Source organism: Desmodus rotundus, chromosome 2 (assembly GCF_022682495.2).
Source record: "Desmodus rotundus isolate HL8 chromosome 2, HLdesRot8A.1, whole genome shotgun sequence".
In the NCBI taxonomy this organism is placed as follows: domain Eukaryota; kingdom Metazoa; phylum Chordata; class Mammalia; order Chiroptera; family Phyllostomidae; genus Desmodus; species Desmodus rotundus.
Window position 1 is genome coordinate 42,368,238 of NC_071388.1, and position 23,582 is coordinate 42,391,819.

At 42.9% G+C, this 23,582-nt stretch overlaps 1 protein-coding gene across 3 annotated transcripts in view; it reads right to left on the bottom strand.

The window, feature by feature from the left end:
• Positions 1 to 23,582, bottom strand: part of MCF2L2 (MCF.2 cell line derived transforming sequence-like 2) — a 213,783-nt gene that overhangs the window by 163,199 nt on the left and 27,002 nt on the right. For all 3 annotated transcript variants that reach the window (XM_053918126.2, XM_053918124.2, XM_053918125.2), the window contains exons 2-3: positions 21,792 to 21,875; positions 13,750 to 13,864 (exon numbers count right to left, since the gene is read on the bottom strand). In XM_053918126.2, the coding sequence (XP_053774101.1) occupies positions 13,750 to 13,864; positions 21,792 to 21,875 (199 nt within the window). The remainder of the gene's footprint in view (positions 1 to 13,749; positions 13,865 to 21,791; positions 21,876 to 23,582) is intronic.

Here is a 23,582-nt window from a genome sequence, read left to right on the forward strand (position 1 = left end):
TTCTCTCTTTGGGAGGAAGTACAGAGGAAAAAACAAGGGCTTTGGAGCCCGGTGCAAATCCTAGTGCTGCCACTTACTGCACTGAGGTGCTGGGGAGATCGCCTAACCTCTCTAAAGCCAGTTTCCTTACCTGTAAAATGAGAACAATGCCCTCAGCAGTGAGGTGGTTAAATGCACATTTGCTGAAGCCAGAGTGCCAAGGTTGGAAGACTTGGCTACTCCTACTTACAGACTGTGTATTTTGGAAGGGACATTACTTAGTCTTTAGTTTCTCAGACGCCTCATTTGTAAAATAGGAACCATAATAGTGTGTATCTATAGGATTGATGTGAGGATTAAATGAATATGTAAAATATTAAATGAGATATATAACATGTTCGGGACAATGCCTGGCACCTGGTAATACTGTATAAGTACTACTTTATTATTTCTTTTTTTAAAAAGATTTAATTTATTTATTTTTAGAGAGAGAGGAAGGGAGCGAGAGAGGGGGAGAATCACCAATGTGTGGTTGCCTCTCTCGTGACGCCAACTGGGGACAGGCCTGCAACCCAGGCATGTGCCCTGGGAATCGAACCAGAGACCCTTTGGTTCACACCAGCTGAACCACACCAGCCAGAGCTATTTCCTACGTGCTCGTTATAGAGATTATAAAACACAAAGTATATGAAAAGTATCTGCCCTGTAATAAACCTTCAGTAACTCCCTAATATTGGTGAAAGGTGAGCTTTACTTTAAAAAGTATCTGTATGTGAATAAGGCAGAAGATCTAAGCAAAACCTGCATGAAAACATAAGTAGCTGATCTGAAGTAAGCCCCGCCGGGCCGACCATTTTCACAGCCCCACACTGGCCCGGGTTCTCTCGCTGGGAACGCTGTCCAGGAAACGGTTTGAGCAGCAGTGGTCTCACTGCGGGGAAGAGGCCGGGACTGGAGATTATAAATGGAAAAGTGGCAGGTGTTGAGGGGGTGGCTGTCAAGAAGGAAGGCCTCAGAGGGGGAACCCCAGAAGTCTTCATGTTCATTCCTCTTTAATGCTTGGTTAATTCCTGGGCCTCATAAGTTCAGGTAAGACCCCAGCAGACTGGCAGAGAAGAGCAACGGCACAGGCGAGAACGGGGAGGAGAGACGATGAAACTTACATCAGTTGTAAGTTTCACCAGCTGTGGGGAGAGACAACTGGTGTGTAGGCCCCCCCAGAAGAGACAGACCTTGACGAACACCCTGGTCATGCAGGCGGAACTCTATAAAGGCCATACTCTAGGGTAAACGCAACACCGTAAGAACTGCCATGGGATTAAGGGGACACCGTAAGAGTAGGGACAAAACCGAAATGCGGTTGCCCTGAGAAAACCTAAGACCAGGCCTCAGAAAGACCAAGGTGATCCACCAGTGATTTAACTGCCTGTCAAATCGACGTTCAATATTGTTCGTGAGCCCCCACAACACATCACCCACTATGTGCAGCATAAAGTAAAAAATTAATACAACTACAGAGAAACAGGGAAAAGTAACCAATAATCAGGAGATAAAATAGTCAACAGATACAGCCTCAAAGATGTCCTTGTAGGTGGCATAAAAAACTTCAAAATAACTATGATCAATACACTAAAGAGGAAAAATAAACAAAATGGATTAAAAGATGCATTATTTCAACAGAGAATAACTAAAATCTATAATAAAGAATCAAATGGACCTTTGTATTTACAAGACATCAATATCTGAAATTAAGAGCTCAGATTTGTTTAAGAGCAGACTGAACACAGAAGAAAGAGGTAAATGTGTTCTGACCCAAAAATACCAGAAAAGTTTTGTGGTGAATGTGGCATTTTCTAAAATTATATGGTATATTAACAGGTAAATATTCGTTGAAATATACAGTTGAGATCTGTATACTATATGTAAATTGTAACTCAGTTTAAAAACCGAAAGAATCAAACAAATTCACGTTGTGAAAAAAGAATTTGCCATAAGAACTGAGTCGAAAGTAGGGTGACCAACCATCCCGGTTTGTCCAGGATGAGGAGTTCCCTGGGGAGCTTCCAGCGCTAAACCTGGGGCAGTCCCAGGAAAACCAACACCACTGGTCACCATAATTCAAATGTCTAATTCCAAACACTAATACGAAGGCCACTGGCATACCGCATATGGGACTTTTTACTGAAGGAAATCAAACTACTCTTTAGGATCACTTACGTTTCTTGACAGTTACTCTGTGATCTTCGGTAGTCTTAGAAATTCCCTTTTCAAGAGCAGTGCTCTCGGTTATTCCTGGTATAGAAGTTAAAATGGTTGACCTATGGTTTCTTGTTTCTTCATTTTTGCTGTTATTCTAATTTCCGAAGTAAAGAATTCATAATGCTTTCCAGTTTTGAGGCATTCTTGGCATCTTCATTTGCAAAACGGTTGGCTGGCAGAAGCTTGTCTCAAACACTCCTTCCAACATTTTATCCTTCTAGGACTCACTAATTAGCGAGTCCTAGGGACAATTGATGCACTCCTGCAAATTCAGTTGATAATTTTTATAGTGTATGGAAGAGATGATGAGATAATCTCAAATTAAGAGTGGACACACAGAGGACAATTAATCTCTCGAATATCTTAGAACCATCACTGTATCTTCCCTTGCTCTCCAAACATGGCACTTCACCTTACCGTATGTTTTGCTCTACAGTCCTTGACAACAGGGTCACATTCTGAGGAACATGTTGTTAGGTCGATGTGGATCCCGGCACGCAGGATCCTGTGTTGTGGCAGCAATAGACAAATACAAACGGACTACAGAAATCCTGGGGAGAAAAGGGGGCTGCACAGGGGCTCTCTAAGTCAGAGAGAGGACCCCGATCCCCGCCTGGACAGGCTTTTATTGTTTTTCCAGGCACCTTACATCAAGGATGGTCCTCATTTACTATGCATAGGTTTGTTTTGGGTGGTTATCTTTTACAGACAAAGGAGAGGATGTTGCTAAATACATCAAAGAAGGATATTTGCAATGTAAAGGGAGAAGTGGTCGAAACCGGTTATGCTCCATACTTGGAAGTCTAGCTCAGATTTTAAGAAGTTAAAGATACTCAGTAAACATCAGCTGCCTCAATCCAGGGTGAGGAAGTTTTAGCAAAAGCAAGTCTCATAGCAGTGTAGGTACAATGCAGGCCTGATTCCCCACGGGAGAACCTATCTGTGGGCATGGGTCCTGCCCGCCAACCTCGCTCCCCACTGGCTTTTCTGAGTGGGGGCTGGGCCACATTTCCCACGTGTGGAATGGTTCCTCATATTAAGTGATTTCGTCGTTGTGCAAACATCATAAAGTGCACTTACACAAACCTAGGTGGGATAGCCTACCACACACCTTGGCTACAAGGTGTAAACCTATTGCTCCTAGGATACAAACCCATACAACATGTTACTGTGTTGAATACCACAGGCAACTGCAATACAATGTAAGTATTTATGTATCTCAACATAGAAAAAGTGCAGTAAAATGTGGCATAGAAGATAAAAAGTAGTACAACTATATAGGGCACTAACCATGAGTGGAGCCTGCAGGACTGGAAGTTGTTTTGAGCGAGTCAGTGAGCAAGTAGTGAGTGAGTGTGAAAATCTGGGGCATCACTGTGCGTGGCTGTAGGCTCTATAAACACTGTGCACTCAGGCTGCACTACGCTTAGACACAATTATTTTTCTTTCTTCAATAGTAAATTAGCCCTAGTTTACTGTAACTTGTTTACTTAACAAACTTTTAAATTTTATCTTTTTGACTCTTTTGTAATACTTAGCTTAAAACACAAATACATTGTACAGCTATACAACATATTTTCTTTATGTCTTTATTATATAAGCTTTTTTCTATTTATTTTTTTTACTGCTCACTCTTTTTTGTTAGAATTTAAGACACAAACACACACACAATCTAGAACTACAAAGGGTGAGGCCTAGACTAACCAATGTCTTCCGCATCACATCTTGTCCCACCGGAGGGTCTCCAGAGCAACAACATGCATGGAGCAGTCCTCTCCTAGGATAGCAATGCCTTCTTCTGGAGCATCTCCTGAAGGAGCTGCCCGAGGCTCTTCTCAAAGAGATGTCACCTTTTACATAAATATGTGCATGGTGGTTTGCTTGGTTTGTTTCTTTTTATCATCACAGATACGCTTGTAAGCAGAAAATGCACCACAAACATTCCTCTCTATTAATGAAAACCTTTTGGTGTTGGGGTCCACATTTTCAAACTTTTTAAAGAGCTTGTCAAGGTCTGCAAAAGCTTCTGCTAAGCCCTTCAGTGTGAATTTTCCAGGGGTTCTTTTTGCTTCTGCAGTGTCCTTTTCTCTTGACTATCCTTCGCCGATGTGCACCTATTCCAGTTCCAACCACTCACTATCAGTCAATTCCTCAGCAGCCGGGTCAGGAGCTCCTCTAGTCATCCTCGCCCACACTCAGCTTGAAGTTGTTGATTGCCATCTCAACCACAGCCTTGTTGATTTTTGCAACTTTCGCATTCTTGGCAAATCTTTTGCAGTCACGGACAACCTCCTGAGTGTCTCCTTCCATTTGCTACTCACGCACTCCTTGGTGACATCACCCTAAACCTAAGCAAGGCTCTTGATGCAGTCATAGATGTTGTAATCTTCCAGAATCATATGTGTCTTCCTCAGCTGCAGCAGCAGCCTGAGCAAAGGTCTTCCTCAGGCAGTCGGCCTTAAAAGCTGCTGTAACTCCTTTGATCCAACTTCTTGGTCGGATCAAAATTGTGGTGTTTTGCGGGAGAAACACCACTTTGATACTGTGATGAAGATCACCAATAAAAGGAAGATATCTGGGAGCATTTTACAATAAGTAAAATCTTAAAAGGTATGTTATTCTCTACCCATTTTGCTAACATAGCAATTTGGGAGGGCATCTTGGAAGAGGAGCTGGGTCACCCATGACTTCTCATTTTGCTTTTCAATTAGGGTTGGCATACAATACAATATTACATTGGTTTCGGTGTACAACATAGTGAGCAATTAGACATTTACGTAACTTATGAAGTGACCACCCTGATAAACCTAGTGCCCATCTGACACCATACATAGTTATTACAATATCAGTAACTTTATTCCCTATGCTATAATCTACATCCTCATGACTTGTTTCATAACTGGCAATTTGTGCATCTTAATCTCTTCCCCTTTTTAATCCTTTCCCCCAAACGCCCTCCCGTCTGGCAACCATCAACTTGTTCTCTGTATCTATGAGTCTCTTTCTGTTTTGATTTGTTTGTTTATTTGTTTGTTTTTAGATTCTACATGTCGGTGAAATCATATGGTTTTTGTCTTTCTCTGTCTGACTTTTGTCTCTCTCTTTGGTCTTAATGTGTCTGGTTAAAGGTTTATCAAATTTGTTTATCTTTTCAAAGAATCAGATTTTGGTTTCATTGATCTTTTCTATTGGTTTTTTTTTTTACTCTATTTCATTTATTTCTTCATTATTTTCTTCCCTCTACTAACTTTGGGCTTTGTTTACCTTCTTTTCTGGTTCCTACAGATGTACAATTAGATTGTTGATTTGAGATGGTTCTTGTTTCTTGAGGTAGGCTTTTATTGCTATAAATTTCCCTCTTAGAATTGCTTTAACTGTGTCCCATAGATTTGGGGTTGTCATGTTTTCATTTTCATTTGTCTCAAGGTATCTTTTGCTTTTTTCTGTGATGTCATTGTTGACCCATTCATGTTTAGTAAGATGTAATTTAGCCTCCATGTGTTTGTGTGTTTTCCGGTTTTCTTCTTGTAACTAATTTTTAGTTTTATACCATTCTCATTGGAAAAGATTCTTGATATGCTTTCAGTCTCCTGAAATTTACTGAGACTTGTTTTGTGGCCTAACATGTGATCTAGCCTGGAAAATGTTCCATGTGCACTTAAGAAAAATGCATATTCGGCTGCTTTTGGGTGATTTGTCCTAAAAATATGACTTACGTCCATCTGGTCTAATGTGTCATTTAAGGACACTGTTTCCTTATTGATTTTCTACCTGGGTGATTTACGCCTTGATGTCAGTGGGGTGTTGCCCACGACTTCTTACTGCTGTTGTAGTGCACTGCAAGTGCGCACTAACTAATATGTGTGCAGGCCCCGGGGCTCTCACTGTGCCAGGTCACAGCGGGGTTCATTCTGCAGCCTGCAACACTGCCCCCAAGCAAGACTGTTACCCTGTCCTTGAAACCTGGCATTGACTTGGCCTCCTGACGGATGAAAGCCCTTTTAGGCATCCATTTCCAGAACTGAAAACATTTGTACATATGGAAAATTTGCTCTGGCAAGTAATTATCCTCCACAATCCATTTATCTAGAGTTTCCAAAAATGCTTCAGCTGCCTTCAGATCAGCACTCCCAGACTCACCACTCACTTTCACATTATGTAACGAACAACAATTCTCGAATCATTTAAACCATCCAGCACTGCAGTAAACTGAACATTGTAGTCAGGTTTAGCTTTTTGTCTCAACGTCACAAATGAACTTTCCACTTTGGCTTCGATTGGCGTGGTGCTAAGAGGGATGTGCTCTGTGTCTGGTCATTAGGAGTTTCTCTATGTTTGACGTAGTCGCTTTTCTAATTTGTTAGTCTCACTCCCCACAAAGAAGCAGACCCTTTAAGATCTCCCATCACTTTGTTCTTGTTCTTCAAGATCATAGCTATGGGGATAGGACGTGGTTGGCCGATGAGCAGCAACCATCGCTGATTTTCCACCTTTCTTGTTCTCGATCATTTTATTTCCACATCAGTCAATCAGGGTGGCCTCTTGCGAACAACAGCAGGGGATTTTGCATGCTTAGGGGCCATCGTGAACAAGACATGAGATTAAATCAAGCACATGAGGAAACAATGCCGAAGATGTCTCGGCTTAAGCAGAGAAAGAATTCACTCTTCACACTTTTTTGGTCTGTTCTGGCACTTGAGAGACTAGGTGATACCCACCCACGTTGGAGAAGGCAATCTGCTTTCCTCAGCTCATATGTTTAAATGTTAATCTCTTCCAGAAACACCCTCACAGACACACCCAGAAATAACATTTTACCAGCTATCCAGGCCTCCCTTAGCCCAGTCAAGATAAACTGATCGTAAAATTATCATCCATCTCCCACTGGTTCTATTTCTCTGAAGAAGCTTGACTAATACATAGGGAGTGTCAAGAGAAGAGGGGATTAAGATAAAGCCACTGCCCCCCAAAAAAAATTCCACCCTAAATGCAAAGACACTAGAAAGTAGCCCTGGTACGAGTCAGGGCACTCACTAGAAAAGGACTCAAAGAGGCAGTGTTGAACAGGTAAAGCTTCTGGAAGAGAAAAGGAGATGAGAGGAGAGGTGGTATGAAAAAGGCAAAGAGATGAAAGGGATAAATTCTCCAAAACAAAACAAACACAATCAAGGATAAAAACTCCTTCCCTTAAATTCCCCCCAAAAGTGTTTAGGTCATTAATAAAAGACATTGCATTTAGCTATACTAACAAAAGAGGGTATTACTGAACTAAGAAGGTTGGAAACTGCCTCCAACCACCACTCCTGTCCACTAAATGAAGAAATGTAGGCAATACTAATCTGTAGCGTGTTACTATAAAGAGGGCAAAAAATAAAATTAAAACAAAAACTTTTTAGCCAGAGAATGAGAACACAATCCATAAAGTGGGGGAAAAATTTGCAAAAGACATATCTGATTTTTACAAAAACTATTAAAGTATACAGAGAACTCTTAAAACTCAACACTAAGAAAACAACAAACAACCCAATTTAAAAATGGGCAGAAAACCAAAACAAACACCTCACCAGAGAAGATATACAGATGACAAATAAGCATATTAAAAGATGTTTAATGACATGTCATCAAGGAATTGCAAATTAAAACAATGAGACACCACAACCTACCCCTTAAATGGCCAAAATTCAAAAGACTGTCAACACCAAACTCTGGCAGGGACGGGGAGCAACAGAAACTGCCATTCACTGCTGGTGGGAGTGCCAATTGGGACAGTCACTTTGGGAGACCATGGCGCGGTTTCTTACAGAACTAACCATACTTGTCCCATGTGATCCGGCGCGTGTGCTCCTTGGTATTTACTTAAATGAATTGAAAATGCACGCCCACACAGAAACTCACACATGGATGTTTACAGCAGCTTTATTCATAACTACCAAAACTCGGAAGCAAAATGTCCTTCGACAGGTGAATGGATACACTTTGGTACATCCAGACCAAATATCACTCAGTACTAACACAAAATGAGCTACAAGCCATGAGAAGACGTAAGGAAACTGAAATGAGTATTACTAAAAGAAAGAAGTGAGGAAGAGAGACTGTTTCATGACGCGACAGATGTCAGCCCCATGTGCTGGATCCGGGCCGGACCAGAGATTGCTTCCTGTAAATCTGGAACAGAGATTGTGTCCCGGACGTCCCACAGAGACTACCGATCGACCTCTCCACGTGCTCCACGGCATGCTGGTTCCAAGAACAGGCCGTAGCCCCGCCACAGACAAGCATGTAAGACATTTCCCCTTATCTGGGGTGGGTCACGTACCAGTACCCCATCCATCCTGCCTTGCTCTGTAACATTCCTCAGCACCTGCCAAAGAGCATGGAGGATAACCACTTTGTCTTGTCACTATTCGAGACGCACCTCGTATATAAGTTTCCTTAATACCCTGTTAATTCCCAGACTGAAATAGCCGTCTTCTTCTTCAGTCTTTCCCTGCCCTCCATCTGTGAAGTAGAGTTTCCGGTCTCAGGACTTTCCCTGGGTCTGCATGCACAAACAAGAAGTCAACCTTAAAAGGCTACATATTGTATGATTCCAACTCTACGGCATCCTGGAAACAGCACACCTATGAAGACAGTGAAGGAGTAGTGGTTGCCAAGCGCCGGGCGTTGGGGGAGGGGGGTGAACAGGCAGATCACAGAGAATGTTTAGGGCCGTGAAACTACTCTGTACGATACTATAACGGTAAATGCGTGTCATTACACATTTGCCTAAACTACACCCATAGTATGTACAACACCGAGAGTGAACCCTGATATAAACTATGGACTTTGGGTGACAGTGGTGTGTCAATGGGGGTGCGTCAATTGTAACAAATGTACCACTTGGGTATGGGATGTTAATGGCGGGGGAGATTTGGTGCGGGGAAGCGAGTAGATGGGAAATTTCTGAACTCTCCACTCAATGTTGCTGTGAACTTAAAACTACCGTTAAAAAGCCCATTTTATAAAAATATTTTAAATACTGTAAATTCCTCCAAAAATTAGTCATTAAGGAAAAAAACCCACTATAACATAGCTCTCTAAACAATGAAAAACAAGCCCATTTGGGGATATGAGAGAAAATTTTAAGAGACTCAAAGACCAAGAACAGAAATGGACTTTTTAATATGTAAAGAAAAGAGGAAATAAAATGGATTTATTAAAGTCAGAAAAATAAAAGAAAAATAATTGTAAGAAATGCAGTCTAAATTAAAGGTACACAGGGGGAACATATTTGAATAAAAATTTAATAAGGGACAATGAATAACATAAAGAAAACAAATAAGTAAGTTAAAATGGGGGGGAGAAGAAAACAGTAAAAAATGTTCAGAAAGAAAATGGCTGAAAATGTAGCCAGACAAAGAGGAACCAACATACTTATATCTGAAGTCCGTAATGACTCAAATCAAAATAAAGGGACAGAAATAATGCTTACAAGTATAATCCAAGAAAGTTTCCAAACACACACAGAAGAGACTTGAATCTAGTTATATCTGAAGGGGCCTAGGAGTCACGTTGGAAAGTTGATCTGAAAAATCAACTCTTAAGACATATCTTAGCAAAACTGTTAGGTTTTAAGAATAAAGTAAAAATTCTAAGCACCTTCAAGCAAAAAGATAAAATAATTTACTAGGACAAAAGAAACAAACAGGCCTCCTATTTCTCAAAAGCAACATAAAAATCATGGTAAGAACTGAACAGCATTCTATAATAATTCATGACCAAAAAGTGTGAACCCAGAATTTTATACCTTGACAAGCTGGCTTTCAAGTATTAAGACAACATAAAAACAGTTGTGAACATGTAAAAATTCAGGACGTTCTGTACCTGTGAGCCCTTTTTGAATAATCTAGCAAAGATCCAATCAAAAGATAACCTAGAGAAACTCAGCAAAGAGATTAATTGAATATATTTCATGGCGGGTCTAATACTAAATATGATGGAAGAATAACATAGAGAAACGATGCAAGTTAAAAGATGGAAAAAGAAAAGAAAGAAGAGAAAATGATAAAGTCACTGACTGTTGTAGAGGCAGTAGGTGGGAATCAAAAGATAGTGTTGAAAACTGACAAACCAGATAGTAAAAGATTGTATTTAAAAACAGGGGCTAATGATATTTAAAAAGGTATAAATACAGGACAAAATCACAAATCTTCCTAAATACCAAAAGAAGTCAAAAATAAAAAAGGGAAAAGAAAACCTATCATGGAGAGAAAGACAGTAAATATAATACATCTAACTGTCACAACAAAATAATGACAAAATTGTGACCAAATATATCAATCGTATCAATAAATACAAAGGAGCTTAACTCACCTAATATAAGAAAAAGGCTTTCAATTTGACTCGCAAAGTAAGAACCAACTATATACTGTATATAAGAGAAAAATGTAGAACAAGGTGATTCAGAAATACTAAAAGAAATTGCAAAAGTATACTAAGCGAATGGAAAAAATAGCAAGGGGGTTCGGGCAGGTATCAGCCCAGTAGAGTTCAAGTCATAAAGCATTAAACACAAGAAGGAACACTTTTTAATGCTAAAAGTCACAATCCACAATGAAGATATGGTGGTTTTAAATATCTACGCTCCAAATAACATAATAACCGACTTTTTAAGGCAGAAACTAAAGAAGACAGAAACATACTTTACATAGGAGATTTAAATACACGCCCTTTAGGATAAGACAGAGCAGACAACACACCTACAAGGTTACATGTGTTGAAAGCTACACCCTCATAACAGAGGACCCATCTTCCTGTCAAGTACACGTGGAGCATCCACAGAAACTCATCCTGCTACAAGGCCACAAGGAAAACACCCGAAAATCAAAAAAACCTTCTATTAAAGAACTTTTCAGTAAAAAGAAATATAAAATGAAGTTACAGAATTTCCCAAAAACACTACATATCAGAATTCATAAAATACACTTAAATCAGAGATTAGAAAAAAATCACAACCTTAAACATTTATATCAATAAAATAAAAAATGAAAATAAATATAATTTTTAACTCAAAAAATGACAAAAATTAGGAAAACCGAGAGCACAAGGAAGAAGATGTTAAAGATAGAGGCAGAATCGAACACGGCAGGGAAGAGGAAGGCAGCAGGTCTGAGTAACGTGTGACTACTGCGCCCTGTCCCTGGTTTCTGTCATTCTCCTCTGCCACCGCGTCAGTCCTTCCTGGCTCCAGGTCGCGAGCCCTCTGCTGACTGCCCATAGACGTTTTGCAATCTGAGAAGGGCTCTGGTGCCTGGCAACCACTGTAACATTTAGGAAGATGCCAATTTTGATAAATAGGAACCTGAAATAGAAACTGGACAATCAGGTCAAATTCCCCTTTCATGCTGAAACCAAAGGGCGGGTCTGCGAGAGGGTGTGAGCCAGTGCGAAGAAGGAGAAAGGGCAATAACTCTTTCTCAAAGGAAAAACAGCATTTGAGGAAAAGAAAACACTCCCAAGTTTACCAGCAATTCTGCAAGGAACAGAGCAGAAAAAGGAAATGAGGCCCCAAGAGTCAGTCGCCCCTCGTTTTGTCTTATCTTCCACATTTGTGAGCTAAGGGTTTCCACCCCTCCATGCTTCTCTCTGTTCTGGTTCAGATGACATTCAGCGTACGGTCCTCAGTGTGACTCAGAAACAGGCTGCAAGTACAAGGTGAAAGTCACCTGTTTCATTGACTGCACATGACTGTAATTAGGGATTCAGTGAAATTACACAGTGAGATTAAAACAAATATAATGGGGCGGGGGGCACACCCACCTGTTGCCCACCTCCCTGCTCACTGTCGTCCTTGCCGCTCCCCGCAGAAGGAGAAGGCGCTAAACTGATGGGTGATTGTTTGGGATGCAACTGAGCCAAAGAGGGAGGCCAGGTTCAACTCCCTATACCCCAGGAGGTCAATGCAGGAGTGAGAAATGGGGTCTCCTCTCCTCTGTCAGTGTCCCCCTTCTCACCCTATAAAAACACCTTTAGATTTAAATGAATTATATCAGAACCAGATACTCTACCAACAGTACTTCTTGAGAACCAACTATGTGCTGGGCACTGTGCTAGAGCTACAATTTTAGAAAAAAAGAAAAGAAAAAGGGAAGCCCAGTCTAACAGAAGAGGCAGAAATCATTTGCATCTACTATGGAGTTTATAAGGGGTAAGCTTTGGGCTCAAATCCTCCTGTGGTTGAACAATGCACAGCCCACACGGGGACAGGGACGGGAGAACGGGCGGGAGGAAAATGGTGAAATAGAAATCAAGTACTGAACCGTGCAAAGGGCACTAAACATATACCCATAACCTTCTCTCAGAAAGTAAGAAGGGTAAAAAAACAAAACCAAAAAGCTTTTTTTTATTGTTGTTCAGTTACAGTTGTCCTGCCCTTTTTCCTGTTGCTCCCCCCTTACTCCCACAGTCACCCCCCCACTGTCTGTGAGGATGAGTCCTCTATTCATGTTCCTTGACTTGCCCCTTCCCCTTCTGTCCCCGTTATCCCTCCTCCCTCCCCTCTGGTCACTGTCAGTTTGTTCTTTATGTCCATGGCGTGGCTTTGGTTAAAGCAAACTAAGCAACTTCCAAATCTCCACAGGTGGGGCAGACTCCAGGTGGCCTTTCAGTCACAAAGCTGGCGTTTACCTCTAAATCGTAGGTGGCAGATGAAAAGCAAGCACAATAACAGTGCACACACACACAGCTGTTGTGTAAATTCCTAACCACACAGCAGTTAAGTAAGAGATGGTATCATGAGCAACACAAACCCGTGGAGGGCGGGGCTGGTCTGCCCTGCTGCAGAAGGACACAGCACTATCTGAGCAGTGGGTCTGGACCCCACTCACAGCCCCGTCTCTGTCTGTAAGGTGCTTGTACCGACGTGAACTCTGTCCCACACTCCATCCCTTGGAGACCTGGGTATCAACTCAGTTGGCATGAAGATGTGAGACATGGGCTGCAGAGGGTGGAAGTAGCTCCAAAACATCACTGCCATGGTCTCCACTTTAACTTGGTTTTTATTCCTGGCCCTTCAGTGTCCTTGCTGCGTGCCTCAGTTTCTCCACCTGACAATGACCATTATAAAGTCTGCCCCGAAATTCCTTATTTAGGCGAGATAAATGAGATAACTCCTAACATGACTGGAGTTCCTTGGGCAATGGCCATGTGTCCCCAGTGACAGGCCCCAAGAAGCCAGAATCCACTTAACCTAGAGCAACAGACAGCTTCAGCGGTTCCATCAATATGTCGTTCACTCAGCAACGTGTAGTATGTGCCTCCTATGTGCACAGTATGAACAGAACCGATGCTCGTTCATCCTTACTTTCTAGTCTCATTGCACATCCCTGGTCTGTGGCTGATGAAACTGGCCAAGTTACATGCCGGCGTGGGCTGTGCTCATGGAAGATTCCATTTCAACCCCGATCTGCCACGTGGGAAACATGGTACAAAGCCAGGGACTAAGAAGGTAGTAGAACACTGTGTTCAGCTCACCTGGGGATGCTGGTCAGGTAGGTCACGACATTCAGAAAGTCCTCATCCGGGATGTGTCTGAACCCCACAAACTCTGGAAAAGTGATGATAGGGGCGCCGTCCTTCCCTCGGCCTCCTGCAACAAAGAGGGGTGGTCAGGGTGTTAGCACACTGTTTGGACGTCACGCCTGTGCAGGTAAAGGCCTCTGACTAGTATCAAGTCAGGAGATGTGTATCGGCCTCCCCCTTTTCTAGCTATTTCATTTCAGAGTAGAACGTGGGAAGGTTTGAACAAATCTCTTCACCTTCATGCTTGCTCAGTGGTGTTGTGAGAATTTGATTTTTGAATCCTTTGAAGACAGTTACTGTATAAAAGGTAACATTTTAAAAGTTATTTCAGCATAGGTGGAACAGTAAAGAATTCCAACACAAATACATAATATTTCTCTTCATTTCTGTAGTCACTAAATTAAAAGGCTAAAATGGTGGTGAAGAGAGTTAGCTCTGAAATCAGTCTGACTCCAAGGTTTGAGACAACTATAGTTATCTAAGAATGAAATTTTAAGAATTGCTTTTTGTTTCCATTTATGTATATTTACTTTTTCAAACAGTTACTAAGTTGTTAGGACTTGAAGACTCATTAAGTTGTTTGAAGTGTTTGGTTTTGCTTTTGGCCAAGAGGGGTATAAAAAAATATACATAAAAATATACATACAGAGACTCTAAGGCGCGGGTAACTGGCACTAAATTTACATGGGCCTGTGCCCCAGCCAAAGCGCAGCGAGCTGAAGCCCTGTGAGTGCCCCCCAGGTTCCTGGGGGAGGGGGCTGCATGAGGAGGAATTGCGGCTCCCAAGTGAAGCCTATGACTAACTACAAAGGATGACACGCATTTCACGTGTCTAGCAGAGGAGGTATCAGTGCAGGGTGTGGTTAGTGAGCATTGTGTGAGTAACATGGGTAGGGAAGTCCAGGAAGAAAGTACAGAACAAGAGGCTCAGCAGTCTCCACAATGGCACCAACCACTACATCCACCCGTTCTGCTGCTCCGAGTCCACGCCTGCTAAACCTGCTGGAACTCTTAACTTTCCGTGTAACTTTGTTTCAAGGGAGAGAAGGTGCTCTTGCACAAACGTGACTATTTGTATCACATAAAGAGAAAGTCAGCATTGTGGTTTTTCTACCTAAGTCTCTCGCGAGTATTATTAGTGTGAGGCTTAGGCTCTCTGAGACCAACTGCTCAGGAATGAAACCCTCCGGGGTTTGTCTGGACGACCAGTCATACTTCTCCAGGAAGTCCCTCTCTATTAATCCTGTGTGCTTATTTTAAAGTTTAAACAAAGATACCGAGCTCTGACAAGAGATCGAGTTACCTGTTTACGTTGACTGAAAACAATTTAGAGCAGGATACTATTAGCAGCTTTTACCTCATATCCTGCCTCTTTTCGGTTTCACAACCGTAAGAAGTTTCAGAGAAACCTAAATTAAGAGAATTTGCATCTTTAGTAAGGCTAAATTTAGATGCATTATAACACTGTACTAATTGTATAACCAGTATCTGCCAAGAGAATGGCTAAAACATTTCAGGGAACCAAAACACCCTAAAATATTCCTTAAGATAATATGATTACATCATTTAATGATTTCACCTTTTATCATTAATTATAAATTAAAGCTCTTCACACCTAAATGGAGAAAGGTAGGTGGAGTTTTCTAGCATCTTGGTTAACACCAACACTGAACACCAGAGAGCAGAGAGCACCCGCCCCCTCTCCCCAGGTTAACTGAGGACATCTGTTATTATTAGTCTTAGGAGGTAGAAGCACTGAAGAAGCAAAGCTGGGCCTCCACACTGCTGTTGACCGCCAAAACACGGCATGCAGCGCCACCTTGTGAAGAAATGTAGAAGTGCAAAGGGAAGAGAGTTCCAAAGTAGTCCCATTCAAGGAAGATAAAGGAAACCAAACTACTGGTAGCTGAGTAAAATGGCTACTTAAATAAAATAAACTTCACTTCTCCTAGCATAATTTTTACCTGCTCGTTAAATGGCATGAAGACTTCATCACATAGAGGAGAATTTGGAATGCTGGGAAATCCCGTAGGAAGATGGTGAAGATCAACCACAGAAGAGCGAGGCAGTTACAGCTACCTGCCTTCTAGGTTCTATTTTCCACTTCTCTTCTCCCACAGAGCCGACTCTAACTGGAAGACGGCAGCCCCACCCCCTGCGAGGCACTTTGGAAATCTCAGGGCCTAGGATAAATAATCTGCCCTACATGATAAACAATTGTCCCACACCCCGTGTGATTTTTTAATGTCTTACTAGAAATTCAAGATAGTGAAAAATCCATTTATAGTGATCTGAACCTAGACTCCAGCTCGGTTTTACATACAATCACAAAGTTTTTTATATTTTCCCAATTTTATCGAGATGTAATTGATATATAAAACTGCATTTTCAGTGCAGAACTTAATTTGATGGATGTATATACTACAAAATGATCACCGCAGTAAGTTCAGTTAACACCCATTCTCTCACACAGTCACAACTTCTTTTTCTCGTGCTGAGAACTTTAAGGTCTCCCTTCTTAGCAATTTCCAAATACTAAATACAGTATTGTTAACTATAGTCACCATTGTGTACATCACATCTCCAGAAGTTACTTATAACAGGAAGTTTGTATCTTTTAACAACCTTCACGCATTTCCCTCACCGTCCACCCCCACCTCTGGCAACCCACCTGTTCTCTGTTTTTCTGAGTTCATTTCTGTAGATTTCACATATACAAGAGACTGTAAGGCATTTGTCTTTCTCGTCCTGACTTATTAGCATAATGCTCCCAAGGTCCACCTATGTTGTCACAGATCATAAAATATTCTTAAACAGTTTTAATATGTACTAATTTTCCAGGAATGCAACTGCCCTATAAACTGAGGGAAGATAGTACTTTATCTTGTTCAGAACTTGATCAATAATTGTTTACTCTTCTGGGAAAATCTCTACGGTCAGGCCGCGCAGGGTGACTGGTCACCCCTACCAGCCCCAGCATTTGCCCCGTCACATTCGCGGCGACTCACATACAGGGGCAAGCACCCGACTGTCCTGTCGCATGATTTTTCACTAGCACAGCTAGAAATATATATTTAAATACATGCTATTTTACTATGCTTACTTTCCTTTTATTTCTCCTCTACACGGCAGTTCTCCTTTACATTTCTTTAAAAAAAAATTTTAAGTATATGAGTAAGTAGGGGGGTGGCTGTTCACACTCTGTGGACCCGCAGCTCACTGCATCTCCCAGCTTCCTCTGCTGTTAATGCATCCAAATACCTGAGCCAGGTCCAAGTCAATGGAACAAGGTGTGTGCTGTTGCTGAGCAGAGGCGTGGAGATGCTCACGTATGTACGCTCACTCTCCCTGTCTGCTTTCTGGATGCAGATGAAAAGAAGGTCATTGAATGGATAATAGTAGTAACAGCCACAAACTAAAGGGAGCCTGCATTGCGAGCCTTCACGTGAAGAAAAGTCATCTGCTGACCAGAAACATACGTGCTAGACTGTTCCAAGAGTCAGAACTAAATTTCTACTGCGTTCGTTTGAGCCACTATACACTCGGAAGTCTATTGGTTACAGATGAGGGTCATCTGGTACAAAAAGTAGGACTTTGGTCCAACATGTTGACAACCATTTCTGTGGCCTGTACTGCCCAACACAACAGCCACGAGACACACGTGGCTGCTGAGCATCTGAAATGTGACCAGTCCAAACTGAGATGGGCTGTAAGTGTAAAATACAAACTAGGTTTCCAACTTGGTGCAAGAATGTTAAGTAGCTCATTAATAATGTTGAATATTAATGACATGTTGAATAATAGTTTATGTATATTGGGCTAAATAAAATATATTACTAACATTAATTTCGTGTGTGTGCTTTTTTTGCTTTTTAATATGGTTACTACAAAATTTAAAAGCACATATAGGGGTCACATGTATTTCTATTAAATAGAGCTGCTCTAGACCTTCTTGCACCTGTTCTCGTTTCCCAGGTGCCGAGTTACTAGCTCCAGCTCTGATTTAGCATATGAGTTTTGACTCTGCTCACTTCCCTGGTGAGAACTTCCCACTTGCCCTACGCTCCGCCTCTACCAGCCCTGGGCTCCATTGGCGTGCATATGAGGGAAATGCTGGGGACTCCACAACTCTAAGGGTGTTTTTATGCCTTCACTATTAATTATCTCTAAGAGTATTAGAGGGGTTATAGGGCGGGTGGTGGGAGTGGGAAATCCAAACAATAATTCCAAGGGGAAGAGCAGGTGAATAACCACTAAAAGACAAATAAAGAAAAAGATCCTGGCCAGGGTGGCTCAGTTGCTTGGAGCATTGTCCCATAGACCAAAGGGTTGTAGGTTCGATTCCTGGTCAGGGCCCATGCCTGGGTTGAGGGTTCATTCCCCACTTGGGGCATGTACAGGAGAATGATCAATTGATGTTTCTCTCTCACATCAATGTCTCTCTCTCTCTCTCACCCTCCCTCTCTCCCTCCCTCCCTCTAAAAGCAATGAAAAATGTCCTTGGGTGAGGATTTTTTAAAAAGAGGACAATTCCTCCTAATTAAAAATCCCCCATTATGGCAAACACTGAAAATGGCTAGTTTACTCCCACCGCCTACTTCCCCGACCACCACCTGCACAGTGGTTAACAGGCTCGGTGTTTGCCATCACGGACCCCCTCTCTGCTAGGACAGCTCCAAGATACAGTCTGCCAGGAGCTTCTGGGGACTTTCTGCTCTCCTGTCAGAAGGAGCAAACGCCAGCATTGCCTCTTTCCCTTCTTCCTTCTGTGGACACAGACTTGATGTCCGAAGCCGCAGCAGCCATCTTAGCACCAGGACTTCAAAGACAAAAGAAACATCAACAGAATCGCAAAGACGCCAGCCTTAATGCTACTGAGCCGCTGATCCAGTACCGAATGTCCACCTCCAGATCTCTTGTTACGTGGTTTAAGGAACAAGCAAACAAGTCCTACATGCTAAGTTCTCTCGTACCCAGATAGATACCCTTCGAGGCACTTGCCTTAAAACAACCTACTTTACAGGTGAGACACCTGAGGTTCAAAGTTGTGTTAGTGTGTGACCCCAGGATTGTGTGAAAGCAAAGCCTAGTGTTTCCGCCACACAAACCGGCTTATATTCTCCTGTTTCCTAGCTAACCCCTGAACTTAGAAATATCTCAGACTCGCTGGGAACATCAGGTTGTCTTCCAAGGTCAGAGCCTCTAGAGGCCCCAGCCCTGGTCACTATCCAATTCCTGCTGGTGGCTTCACCATCCAGAGGCTTCAAACCATCCGGCCACAAATCTGGGTCAGGCATCATGCAAGGGGCCCTGCTCCTGCACCAGCCAGGGAAGAGCACTCCCAGAGCGCAGCAGGCCGAGCACCTGGGGCCCCAGGGAGGAAAAGGCTCCATTCTGTCCTCTCAGTGTTCCTGGCGGATGGGGCCCCTGGCTCTTTCCAGAGCTCAGTGGAGTCTGTAGAAAAGCCCGCAGCTGGAACATCTTCATCCTCCTTGCCCAAATCAGGAAAGGGCAAAGTGCTGTGACCCCGCACAGAGGCCACAGCTGGCCCGCCACAGCAATGGGGAAAGAACTAATCGTAGAAATCTCTGTTGCACACCCACTGTTACACAGGCACCCACGGTGGCCTCATTGCTGACATCCGCGGCCTCTGCCAGATAAAGACAGATGGTTAAAGGCGAAAGCAGATCTAATTCCAAAAGGGCGTTGACTCGGAACCCCATGGCTACTGATGTTCTAACATACTTGCAGTGCCGCAAATGCTACCAGCACTAGTCCACGCTTCTTTCTTATAAGAAGGGCAATGGGATGACAGAAGAAGCTCAGAAATGGAAGGGCTGTTGTTGACACGGCCGAAGAGCCTTTGCGAAAACAGAGGTGTATTCTTGGTCCAGTGCGTGTCCTCACAGTTCTGTTTACATTAAAGAGTGACAACTTCTTTGAACTCTTACATGAACTCTTTTCCTGACTTAACTGTGGCATTGTGTACCACATTCACTGTGAGCATGGCTTTGGCTAATTATAAAAACTGTATCATACCGAACATTATTTTCTTAATGTAACCCTCAAATAAACATTTTATGGGATCAAAATACATCATGAAAAAGGTCAAACCTTTATTTGGAAGTTGCGATATGAAGCATTATTCATACATTATATCATTTAATCCTCAGCATTTCAATGGCTCCACTGAACGTTCAAAAGAGGAAAGAGGCTTAGAGAAGTCCATTGCCCAAGGTGACCCAGGATCTGAATCCTCACTAAGGCTGCCTGTTACCAGGTTATGTTTCTCCTATTCCGCCTCTAAGAAATAAGAAAAGGGGGCTCTTCTCCTGCATTTCGGTCACCAACATGCCATCCAGACTGATGAAGACCCAGAAACTTTGGGGCCACATGAGCCACGGCCACAGCCCTATCGGCAAGCACAGGAAGCACTCGGGAGGCCAAGGTAATGCTGCTGGCTTGTGTGATCACGGGATCAACTTCGACAAATACCACCCATACCTGAGGCATCACCACTTAAAGAAGAACCAGAGCTTCTGCTCCACTGTCGACCTTGATAAACTGTGGGCCTTGGTCAGTGAGCAGACACAGGTAAATGCTGACAAAAATAAGACCAGCGCCAGACCCGTCATTGACGTGGTGCCATCGGCAGACTACACAGTCCTGGGGAAGGGAACGCCCCCAAAGCAGCCTGTCACCGTGAAGGCCACATTCTTCAGCAGGAGATCTGAGGAGAAGCTTAGGGGTGTTGGCGGGGCCTGTGTACAGGTAGCTTGAAGCCACACAGTGGGGAGTTCATTAAATCATCTCAAGTGCAAAAAAAAAAAAAAAGAAGAAGAAGAAGAAGAAGAAAAGGAAGAAATACCTCATAATATTCAAAAGAGATCACATTCTATCATTAAATGCATAATCAATCAGTCACTGGACTCCTTGCCCAGATGAGCCATTGTGTAATTATATACTCACTACGTATTCGCTATACACTCACTGTGTAATGACGCACTCATACACTGAGGCATTAGAGTTTTGGTGTGCAGCTGTAGGAATCCACCCTGCCCCAGCCCGTCACCCATTCCAGCACTTTGGCCCTGGGGCCTTCTGTGGGGTAGGGCCACAGCAGCTGTTGCCAGAATCCCGGAGACAGCTCCCATCCTGCCTTGTATCCTGCACAACCCTGGGCTCACCGTGGGAAGCTACGAGTCTGCTCCTTCAGCAGGATGGTTGGGCACTCCCTCCAGGGCCAAGACCAGGGAGCCTGGAGTGGGGGTGCAGGGAACAGGGAATCCACCGGCCTTACGGGACAGACCAGGAGGTCTTGGGTAATTTTGAACTGAGCACCTGTTATGTTTCAGTCTCTGTTCTAAGCACTGGCAATGCAGGCGGGAATAAGAAAAATGAGGACCCTGGACCTATGGAGCTCTCAGTGGCTTGCATGATCAGTGGCCAATGTGGAGGAAAGACCAGAGAATTCCCCAGATGTTCTGGATGGTACAAGACGTCCCCACCTAGGACACAACTCTGGGATAGGAGAGGCACCCGAATGACAAAGCAGCTGGTGTCAGTAGTTATTTCTCTTTCTTCCTCAAAACCTCTTCAGCTCTGTTCTTTTACAACCTCGAAGAAACGTACTTCCTTGAGAAACATCAAATTGCCCCCAACAGCAAATGGAATGACATCTCTGAGATCCCACCCTCTTCCGGGGGCATGGTCCTCAGTGCATCCCTGTCCGGGTGAGCCTTAAAGCACAGGTCCCCAGCCTCCCTCCTCCCTGTCCCGCCTGTGTCCTGCAACCTGTCCCCCCTCCACCACCACCACAATCCAAGGAAAAATTGTCTTCCATGAAACTGGTCCCTGGTGCCAAAAAGGTTGGGCACCGCTGCCTTAACGGATGTTGAAACTTGAGTATAGTGTTCACCAAGATTCAAGAGTCTGGGCCCCCCCAAGCAGAGGCCCCAACAAAATCTAGAAATACAAATGAATTAGCCCCTTACCTGAAAGAATGGCAAATTGTCTGTGAAGTGGTTCAATTATATCCACTGCCAACAAGGGCCTGATCTCCTGCTGCATAATTTCATCTGCACAAATGAAATACAAATTATTAAATCTTTGCAGATTACAAAAAGAAATTAAAAGGGAGGGAAGCTCTACTACTAGGGAAATGTGGGAGTTATCAAGATATGGTTATGAACACTTCTTCTCTTGAGAACGCGATTCCTGAGAGGCATATGTGGGTCTGGGCATTAAGTGGGTTGAAGATTATACACATGAGCACAGGAATACATTCCTAGAGCTTCTCCCCAGGTTTTGGGATGGATCGGTGCAAGGACTGGGCCTTGAAGCTGAAGCTTCGGGAGCTTCACAGTAAACCCGCTAGGACAGTCTCATTACCAAGGGAGGTACTTAGGTGTCTGCTTACTCCTTTGGGTCTGAGGAAGGATATTTTAAACACAAACAACTTCGTTACCAGAGTTCATCTCAAGCTGGGTCATAAAATCAATCTAGATTTATGAAGGTTCTTTGATTTTTGCTTCCCTCCATCCCTCCCTCCCTCCCTCCCTCCCTTCCTTCCTTCCTTCCTTCCTCACCTCCTGGAATACTTCAAGGGGCCTCTTCCCACTGCCAAGCATGTGTAAGGAGGCACTTCTTTATTTTGCTATTTAAAGATGCTCCTTACTGAATAAAAGGTTACAGGTTTCCAAGGCAAATAACCAAATCTTTCAAGCACAGATCTACAAATGTCCTCTAGCCCTGTGATTCAAGTTGCATCCATTTGGGGAAAGAGGATTAGTGAGAGGGGAAGACTAAGTGGTCCCTGAGCCTGGGCTGGGAAGAGGAAGCCATTCTCATGCTCTCACTGCCTGAGATATTATCGTCCTCATTTAACCATTTCCCAGGGAATCTCAAAGAATGAACTGGTTATTACTTCTACAACAGTTAAACATCTGGTTAGATTAAGGCACAAACCAGTAGCCTGTACATTAACACTAAACAGCAATTGCCTATTACCTCAGCATGGAGCCAGGATGATGTTATGATATTCGAATGTTGGCCAATCACAGGTTATATTTGGGGAGCTCCTCCTAGAGCCCTGGTTTCTACTTCTCAGCTTTGGTGTGAGGGCTAAAGATGAGGTACATGGAGATGTCCACAGTAGGTACTAGGTAAATGCTGGTTGTGTCCATTGCCCTGGACAGTTCTTTCCCATATTTGCTTTCTGAAAGTCATGTAAGGGATTGGGAAAGTGCCAGCTAAAAACCCCAGACCCTTCCTCACTGGATTCTACCTTTTTTTTTTTTCTGGAGGAAAGGGGTACACTCAGGCAAGAGCGCCTTCATCCCAATACTCTTTCCTCTCTGAATTCACTAAAAATTCAAGGAACTCCTGCATTACTATTATTTTTGTGGGTGCAATGATGGCACTGTTTTATATTTTACAAAAAGACAGGGGCCTTCTCTGTTAGATACACAAAATTAATTATTTAACGATAAAATTATATGAAGTCTGAGACCTGCTTAAGTATACACCAGTACTCTTCTCTGCCAAACACGTATAGGGAGGAGGGGAGGGAAAACCAGACTGACAAAGTGTGGGTATTTGTTGAATCTAGTTGATGGGTCCATGCGAGTTATTATGTAATTCTTTCACATGTTTCAAATTCAATTAAAGTATTACAACGACATAAAGAATTTAAGCACAAACAGGGGTTATATGTAGCTAAAGGGTTTTTCAGAAAACAATCTCCCAGTGGTATACTCAAAAATAGAGCTGCATTATTATTTTTT